The sequence below is a fragment of the Microtus ochrogaster genome, chromosome 21, assembly GCF_000317375.1.
Source record: "Microtus ochrogaster isolate Prairie Vole_2 chromosome 21, MicOch1.0, whole genome shotgun sequence".
In the NCBI taxonomy this organism is placed as follows: domain Eukaryota; kingdom Metazoa; phylum Chordata; class Mammalia; order Rodentia; family Cricetidae; genus Microtus; species Microtus ochrogaster.
In genome coordinates, this window is record NC_022022.1 from 2,335,674 (window position 1) to 2,345,805 (window position 10,132).

The following is a 10,132-nucleotide window of genomic DNA, read 5'->3' on the forward strand; positions in this document are numbered from 1 at the left end:
GTGTGTGGTGTATATGTGTGGTGTGTATATACAAGTGTGTATAGAGGTTAAAGCGTGTGTGTGGTATATATGTGTGGTGTGTATACAAGTGTGTAGAGGCTAGAGCTCAAGATCAAGTGTTTTTACTTATGATTATGATTTCAGTGAGCTAACTTAACTTTCTTCTTGGATTATCTGAATATAAACTCATGAAGAAAGCTCTCAAAAACATACAAGGTGAAGGGATTTTGGATTTTAAAACTAGTTGGGCACACCAAGCAGGTAATAAGAAGCAACTTAAATGGAGGTCTATGGTATACAGAATACTTTTCTGATCACCTTAAATATTCCTAGTAAATATGGCATTTTGCTTTCTTTTCTCACTCTCTCCTTACCTTCCAGAAGATCTCGGGCCAGCCCTGGCTCTGCACCTGTAGAACGGACAAAATCCGACAGGACAGCATCCATGTCCAGGGTCATGGGATCATCAGGTTCTCTCAGGCAGCAGGATGTGAGCAGAAAATAGATCAAAATCCAGGCTTGAACCTGAAAAGGAGATAAGCACACAAGGCTCAAGTACCTAGAACAACATCATCCCAGCCCAATTCCAACAGGTTTATCTAAATGGGAAACTATTCTGGTTCCTTCTTTCTAGTTGAAGTTTGAAATAAAGAAGTTTAAAATTATTTGAAAAATCACACTTAATTTCCTCATTAACAATAATGTCTTATTGCCTACAATAACCACAAACCACTATGAACAAAGCTTTCTCTCCGCTATTTATTTATTTATTTATTTTGCTTGTTTGAAAGAGGTACTAGGTATTAAACCTAGGGCTTGTATATGCTGCGCAAGTGCTCTATACCCACCCCAGCGTCAAGTTTGCTTCTCCAGTTGAAAGGAAGGAGGCAGCAGAATGCTGCCCTATAAAGCTCCCCAGCCTGCAATGTTTCCTAACATAGCCCCATGTTCATTTCTTTACTGAAATATATTTATTATTAAGGGTTTCAGTTTATTTTTGGAGACAATGCTTTATTCTGCAGTCTTCTTGCCTCAGCATCTTGAATGCCATCATGCCCTGGGTTTCCTCTGAAGTTAATTTAATCACTCCCTGTCTAACCTCTCTTGATTTTCATACATCAAGTTTTGGGAAATAGGAAGTTGTGTGTGTTCTCTCCTGATGTATCAGCAGAACAAATCACTTGACACACATGGAACACTGGCCCTTAGCAGACTCTTATTAAACAAATGAGTACTACACAGCAGAGTAGTTCAGGATTGACTAATATTCCCTTGCTGGCTGAGTAGACAGGAAGTGTAAAGTAAAAACTGAGAACTACTGAAAATAAAACAGCAAACTATTCTACACATCTGAGTAGAGCCCAAAGGCTCATCACAAAAGCAACTTCAGGAGTTCAGGAAACAGGCAGAATCAGAAATGCTTTTCTCCTTCCAGGATAGATGAGTACTAGGTAAGTTTACCTGAAAAAAAAAATTCTTTCTTTCAGACTTGACTTTAGCAGAAACTATGTTTGACCTGACCAGCTGGCGCCAAGCCAACATTCCTCTGTGGTTAACAACCCAGTTGAGAAAGCAAAAATAGGGTGGAGAACAACCTCTGACCAAATTCACCAGGTCTGGAGAAGGTGGCTCATTCATAAAGTGCCCAGGTACCCACTGCCCACTACACCCACTAATTCCATCTTTTTGGAAAAGCCAAAACCAGAATTCTTGAAAACAACAGGTGACTCAGACAGAACAGTCTTCCTACACCTAAAGCCTAAGAATGACTCCCAGGGCAGGGCGATGGTGGCACACACCTTTAATCCCAGCACTCGGGAGGCAGAGGCAGGCAGATCTCTGTGAATTCGAGACCAGCTGGGTCTACAGAGCTAGTTCCAGGACACGCTCCAAAGCTACAGAGAAACCCTGTCTCGAAAAACCAAAAAAAAAAAAAAAAGAAAGAAAGAAAAAGAAAAAGAAAAAGAAAAAGAAAAAAAGAAAAAGAATGACTCCCAGGAATTTTTTTTTTCACCCCGCTTCTGTCCCAGGATACAACTTGCTTAGTGGTATGATCTGATCCCAATTTTCTTCATTCCTTGAATATTGTAAGGCAAATAAGAAATATTTGTGGGTTATAAAAATTCTAACTCTCTAACCTGATAACTCATTGTCTTGGTGGTGGTAGGTAGCTCTTTTGATATTTTTTTTTTTTTTGAGAAAGAGAAACTATTATTTCTTTTAGTGCTCTAACAACACAAGAAGTCAGTGGATACAGGTCATGATTTATTTTATCCCAGGCCAACATTTAGCAAGGTATCTACAATATTGCAGGAGTAATAAATACCTGCTGAATAAACTCAATGTAAACAAATGTCTCGTCTTCATCTGCCTCAACATACTAAGCACCAAGTCAACATTCCTCTGAGGTTATTAACCTCCCACTAACCCAGAACTGCATGAAGAACTTCTGACCAAGCTTTCTAAACAGTGACCCAATCCCCTTGAAGTCTGTGCTTAAGAACTTAACTTCAAGGCAGGCAAGTGGTAATGTCTGTAATACCAGCACCCAAGAGGCAGAGGCAGGAAGATTGAGAATTCAAGGCTACAAAGAAAGACCCTATCTCAAAAGATATTAAAAAGTAAATGCTTTCAGAAATCATAGATGAATGAAAGGCTTTTCATCTCCTAGCACACGTGAGAATTCTGTCCAAAGCCCACGGTGTTCAGCACTTTGGTCACAGGACATGGGCACTGCCCAGTAACAACATATAATTAAACAATGCAAAATCAAGAACCTAGCTCCAAAATGAACTTCAATCTCTGTTCTTAAAAGATAAAACAGGAGGGCTGGAGAGATGGCTCAGTGGTTAAGAGCATTGCCTGCTCTTCTAAAGGTCCTGAGTTCAATTCCCAGCAACCACATGGTGGCTCACAACCATCTGTAATAAGGTCTGGTGCCCTCTTCTGGCCTTCCGCATACACACAGATAGACTATTGTATACATAATAAATAATAAAAATAAATATTAAAAAAAAGATAAAACAGGACTGATGAGTGAGGTGACTCAGGCCTTCAATCCCACACTCAGAAGTAGAAGAGGGCAGAGCTCTGTGAGGAAAGGCCAGCTTGGTCTACAGAGTGAGAGCCAGAGCTATGAGAGCTATGAGACCCTGTCTTGATAGACAGACAAGAAAAGTAAAGATACAAAACAAGGCAAGCCACTTTAACAACCTTCTGAGAGGATATGGGGAAAAACACAAACAACGCGCAGGCATGCAGACAATTTCCAGCCAGATTCAGGCTCCTGAGCACGAGAAGCAAATGAAAACTATTGGTGCTATGGCATCTGAGATCTTACATGGTAACAGAAGGTAGGTCATTCATTTCCAAACATCTAAGATAAACAAATAACTCATATCTGGAAAGACTGGCTCTTCAGCAAAAATGTGAAGCACTAAAGCAAACTTTTTTTTTTTTTGTTTTTCGAGACAGGGTTTCTCTGCGGCTTTGGAGCCTGTCCTGGAACTAGCTCTGTAGACCAGGCTGGTCTCGAACTCACAGAGATCCGCCTGCCTCTGCCTCCCGAGTACTGGGATTAAAGGCGTGCGCCACCACTGCCCGGCCTAAAGCAAACTTCTTGGCAGCACATTCTTGTATTTGATTCTCCAAGTACATGGCATGGACTGTGCCCTTTGCCCAACAGGTAAGGACAGCAGCTCTTGTTACATCACCACACCTGGCTAAAGGTTCTCAAATTCCATGGGGATATCGAAGCCAATGGCAAAGACTCTGCCTCAGCATACAGGAAGGAAAAACCCAAACAAGAAAACAAAACACTAACCTTCAACTTTTCAAATAAAGAGAGCCAGCACTCAAATCTTTGTTGATTATATGTATAGACAGATTCAAACGTCAAAATCAACCAGTTTCCTAGTAAAGGGGCCATCACCAACTACTCAGACCAGTGCAAGGACTCCTCTATTACATCTCTAGCAGGTCATCCAGTTCCGAGTGAATACAAGCTTTGATAGGGAGCTCAATGCTTTCAGCTCCAACTGTTATAAACTGTTTTCTTCTAAACAAAAACCAAGTCTATCACCAGACCCCTCCCCCAGTACTGTTCACATAATGGTTCTTATTCTGTCCTATAGAACAAAATTAACTCCTGAGAATGACGGATTTTTTTTTCAATGGAAAATATTAAATCATTACTTCACATAAATACTTGTTGTGGCCCAACATCATGACTCTGTCATCCTCAATCATTTTGCAGAGAATTGCTGGTCCAGCAGGTGAGCTCTTTCCTCATTTGCAAAGTATTGTCTGGAGTTCACTTTCCCCTTGGCGTGCCAACCGAACTTTGCCCTCCACATCTATCACCATCTGGTCTGTCTTAGTTTGGATTTTTATTGCTGTGAAGGGATACCATGGCTACGGCAAATCTCATAATGAAAATATTTAATTGGTGGTGATTCTCTTACATTTTCAGAAGTTTAGTTCATTATGATCATGAAGGGGAGCATGGCAGCATGCAGGCAGACATGGTGTTGGAGCTGAGCGGCCTACATCTTGCAGGCAACAGGAAGTTGACTGACTCACATTAAGTGAAGCTTAAGAAAAGAGACCTCAAAGCCTGCCCCACAGTGACACATTTCCTCCAACAAGACTATACCTCCTAACAGTGCCACTCCCTTTGGGGGCCATTTTCTTTCAAACCACCACATTTTACTGCCTAGACCCCAAAGGCTTATAGCCGTATCATAATGGAAAAATGCATTCAGTCCAACTTCAAAAGTCCCGATAGTTTCTTACAGTCTCAAACATGTTTGAAAGTCTAGTCTCTTTTGAGATACATGGCAATTTCTTAACTGCAATCACCTATAAAAATCAAAATCAAAAAGCAGATTAAATACTTCCAACATATAATGGCACTCCAACACACAGGGAAGGGAGCATAGTGAGGAGATGCTGGACCAAAGCAAGACCAAAATCAGCTTGGCAAACTCCAGAGTCTGCATCTCCATGTTTGATGTCAAAACACTCTCCACATCTCCAGCTCTATTCAGCTTTGCTGGCTGCAGCACACTTCTTTCTCTTGGGCTGCTTCCACTCCCTGTTAGCAGCTCTCCTCCATAGCTATCCCATGACTCTGGCATCTCTAACATCTTGGGGTCTCCAAAGCAATCCAGGCTTCAACTTCACACTTTAACACCATGGCCTCTCTAAGGACTCCATTCAGGGACACCCCTAACACATCCCTGGTCTCACTGGCTGTCCTAAAGTATGGAGGAAACTTCTATAATCCATTTCTTCCACCCTTAATTCTAAAGCCAGAACCACTCGGCCAAAGCTTTCAAGTCCTGATGCTTGTTGGGGCTGGAACATGGCCCCCAGTTTAACTCCAGCTTTACCAGATTTTTATTTTCCTTTTTTGCCTAAGCTTGGACATTATCTTAAATTTCCAAACTCTAAGAGATGAGATTTGTATCACTAACCTTCTGTTACACATGAAAATGACAAATAACCTCAAAGAAGTTAGGTGATTCCTCAATGTTACTCAAGAACTAACTAGCAGAACAAAGATGTTTACAAGTCAACCCACAGCACGCCAGAGACCTGGTCCTTATTCTATACCGTACTGTGTCTGCAGAAGATGGAAGAAAATAGGCAACCCATTCATACAAAGTCTACCCTCACTGCTTAACCCTCTCAACTCCACACTCAAATAATCAACTCTAGGTTCAGACACATCTTGTTACAAATCCCTAACCTAACACTTTAGGGAACCATGGGAATACAACTATTTTGTACCTAATATATAAAAAGGAAAATACACAGTTTAGATATCTTGTTTGTATTACAAATATTTACAATCTTTAAAGTAATACCTAATATAGTAAGTAGATCTTTGAGAAATGCCAGCCGTCTTTGTGCCCAAATCCTTATCACAATACTAATTCCACCAGTACCCAACACAGCTACCTATATTATTTCTTCCAAAGTTCTCTCTTCCCAAACCAACCCCTCCAAGAGTCCTACAAATCTTCTCTTGTTTTTTCAAGTTTTGTTTGTTTGTTTGTTTTGTGGGGGGTGTTGTTTTGTGTTTTAAGAAAAGGTTTCATATAGCCCAGGTCTTGAACTCTGTGTGGCCAATGGCCTTCAACTGCTGATCTTCCTGCTTCTATCTGACAAGTACTGAGAACACATCCATGCCGCCTGGTTTATGTGATGTTGGGAATCCAACACAGATCTTCATGCATGTTAGGCAAGCATTCTACCAAATGAGACACATTTCCAGCTCAGCTCATTTTTGCTTGGGGATTTGTTGTTTTGTTTTGTTTGGTTTTTTTTTTTTTTTGCCAGTCTCGCACTTTATTGCTCTTCCATTAGGCCTTAACCGCATACTTGCGTAGCGGATACAGCCTCTTCCGCTGCTGCTTCTTTGTCTTCAGCTTCTCCTTGTCCTTGTAGAATTTCCTGAGGTTTTCCTTTTGAGTCTGGTTAATGACAGTGAGAACACGGGCGATGGATTTGCGGACAACTCGAATCTTTGAGAGCTTGGACGCGACGCCACCTGTCACCTTGGCGACGCGAAGCTGGGATAGCTCCACTTTCAAATCGTCCAGTTGTTTTAGCAGCTCCTCCTTCTTCTTGCCGCGCAGGTCCCGAGCCTTAATCTTGGCCATGGCTGCATTGCTCACCGCTGAGGCCGCCTCGGAGAGAAAGAGCTGTTGTTTGGTTTTTTAAGACAGATCTTGTTGTATGGCCCAAGTTAACCCTGAACTCACTCTGTAACCCAAATACGCACTGAATTTGCAATCCTCCTGTCACAGCTTCCCAAGCTTTCCAAGTAGCTGCAATTATAGGCCTGCACTACTGTGCCTAAAGCATTGGGGGGTTTTTTGGTTGTTGTTGTTGTTGTTGTTGCTATTGTTTTAGACTTAGACGGTATGTGTAATTTATATACTTTTCTTCTTTTTCCTTTCAGATAGGGCTGGGTTTTCTTTTCTTGGGTTTTTGTTGTTGTTACATTTTGCTTTGTCTTTTGAATCAGGGTCTCTCTATATAGCTCTGGCTGTCTTGGAACTCACTATGTAGATGAGGCTAGCCTCGAACTCACATAGATCTGTCTGCCTCTGCCTCCTGAGTGCTGGGATTAAAGGCATGCACCATCACACTCAGCCAAGACTGTATTTTCAATAAAGTTAATTTTTTAAAATAGCCTACAAAAATAAAAGTTCTACTTGAGCTCTTTAAAGACTGACTGTTGAATTTCTTTTATAAATACCACTACTAACAATAACAACAAATCAACAGCCTACACTAAATGCAAAACATAATAGCTCTCAAAAGTCAACTCTCTAACTTTTAGTAACAACCAACCCTCTCCCCTACTTGGTTCATAATATTGGTCATTTCTTTATCGATTATGAAATATCTAGTTGGTGGAGAAATCAGATAGAAGGGGAAAAATAAAACTACTGTACTATCTGTGTTAGTTATCCATATAAGATTAATTCATTTTATAAATCTCTTTTGGTAATTAATTTCCTTCCACATACAGTTAATAGTTTTTAGCCTTCATTAGACAAAGAAGTTTTCCTTTCATAAAATTAGATACCTAAAAACCAGGCACACTGGTGTGTACCTGTAATCTCAGCACTCAGAAGGCTGAAGCAGGAGGACTGGCTTGAGCTGAAGGCCACCCTAAGCTACAGAGAACCAGGTTAGCCAAGGTTACATAGTGAGTTACTATTTCAAACAACAAAACAACAAATTAGATACTTCAGCTCAAAGAGTCTCATCACTTTCTTCTTTTTAATTCTGCATCTATCTTTTCTGGTCATCTCTAAAACTCATTTAGCTACTATAGGCTCTATAAAAAGCACCTGCCATTGTTATTAGTTGGTCTTTTAGACACTTCCATCCTAACTTCAACTTGACTATCAGTCATTCATTCAAGATCTGCCAACCTGAACTACCGTCTTCTAGATACCGACTTAAGGGCTGGAATACAAACGATGAAGAGGAGACACCATTTCACCTTCAAGGCATTTGAGCTGGATGAGGAGTGTACACCTGTTAGTGTCACTAGTGTAGGAACACAGAGCAACTATTTTACCTACAAGAGTTAGGAAGTGGAATCTTTAAGAACAGCAGGAGGCGAGAGGAGAAGATTACATTTTGGTGGCTATCCTTGATGTCAGCATTATTATTATTTTATACTTTAAAAGCTTAGAAATAGACTTAACACAACACACTTATATGCACACACATGCGCGCACACGCACACACCCCTAACGAACAGTTGTGGTTTTAAAATGTTTGTGCTAATCTATGTATCCATACTTAAAATAGGCTTATGAATTATTTGTTGGTTTCAAATATTTACCGTTTTCTGATCCATCCCATTGATATAAGGAGGTCTGTATGAACAAATACAATTTACATGTGTGTAACTGAGGGTTCACTAAATAGGTTTTGTAGATTTGTTTGTGAAACACACTGACAGATCATAAAAATAGTTTTAAATTATAGTAGTATACACCTGTAGTCTCAATATTCAAAAAACTGATGCAACTCTCAAGTTCAAGACAAGCCTTAGCTACTTAGTGAGTTCCAGACCAACCTGGGCTACATATCATGACTCTATCTCCCAAATATTTTTAACTAAATACTCCTTAAGGTTTTTAATTTTGTGCTTTCTGATAGCTGACATATATACACAGAGGCATTTGTCACATCTAAATGACACCCAAAGGGCAAGGCAGTGTTGATTCTGATTCAGGTTCAAACAGTTCTCCGAAGACTTATGGTAAAATCACATTTGTTTAATCGCAAGAAGTACTCTTCATTTTTCTTTTAAAAATACTATTCATCCTTATTGATACTGTCCCAGCTGTTACTATCTCTCCCAGTAACTGCACAGTCACACAGTCACACAGTCACACAGTCACACAGTCACACAGTCACACGTATCCCAGATGGAGTTAGAAGTGCACACTCTAATACGGGTTGTCTCCAGCACTCTTTGGACTTCTTTCACTTAAATAGGCTGCTCCCTCTTGCAGTATTTGTTTCACTTTTAGTAGCAAATTGGGGCTGGAGGAATGCTCAGGAGTTAAGTACTGGTTACCCTTCTAGAGGACCTGGGATTGATTCCCAACACCCACATTGATACCTATAATTCTAGTTCTAGGGAATCCAATACCCTTTTCTGGCCTCTGCTGGTACCAGGCATGTACAAACCACACAGTCATACATGTAGACAAATTAACTATGCATATAGTAATTTTTACAAATTGGGGAGTTAGAGAGATGGCCCAACAGTTAAAGAGTCCTTCCTGCTCTTGCATAGGAGTTCAGTTCGGCTCTCAACATTCACATGTTGGCTTACAACCACCTGTTACTTCAGTTCCAGGGGATCTGATATCCTCTTCTGATCTGCACCAGACACCAGGCATGTACATGGTCTACATACATACATACATACATAAACACATACATACATACATTAATAAACCTTAAAAAATAAGTCTCTTGCACTTATGTACATAAGATCAGTTATGAGCATACGACACTCTGACGGCTCTAGTCTAGGGCAGTGCCCTCCATGCTTTCGTCATTCACATAATTAACATCCTATGTGGACAGAGGTAGGAGGCGCAGAAAGTTAGTGTTTTCCTGTGTCACACTTTAGAGTCACAAACTTTTAGAAATATCAGAGACTTTTTTGAGACAGGGTTCTCTCTGTAACAGCCCTGGCTGTCCTGTAACTCACTTTGTAGACCAGGCTGGCCTCAACTCACAGAGATCCACCTGCATCCGCCTCCTGAGTGCTGGGATTAAAGGCGTGCACCACCACACCTGGCTTTATCAGAGACCAGTTTATTGTATACTTCAAGTTACAGATGACAAGAACTCAGAGCCAAGTAAGTGAGGTTTAATCACCTGTCCAAAGACACAGAGCTAACTAGTGATAAAACTAGTTCCAAGATCATAAATCTAGCTGGGTGGTGGTGGCTCACACCTTTAATCCCAGCACTCAGGAGGCAGAGGCAGGCAAATCTCTGTGAGTTCAAGGCCAGCCTGGTCTACAAGAGCTAGTTCCAGGATAGGCTCCAAGCTACAGAGAAATGCTGCCTCAAAA

The 10,132-nt window shown here is 40.8% G+C and overlaps 1 protein-coding gene and 1 pseudogene across 2 annotated transcripts in view; both read right to left on the reverse strand.

Annotated features, from left to right (window-relative positions):
• Positions 1 to 10,132, reverse strand: part of Otud7b (OTU deubiquitinase 7B) — a 64,754-nt gene that overhangs the window by 30,382 nt on the left and 24,240 nt on the right. For both annotated transcript variants that reach the window (XM_005356948.3, XM_013349856.2), the window contains exon 2: positions 375 to 525. In XM_005356948.3, coding sequence (XP_005357005.1) covers positions 375 to 459 — 85 coding nt within the window. In that variant the 5' untranslated portion in view covers positions 460 to 525. The remainder of the gene's footprint in view (positions 1 to 374; positions 526 to 10,132) is intronic.
• Positions 6,340 to 7,137, reverse strand: LOC101983816 (annotated as a pseudogene).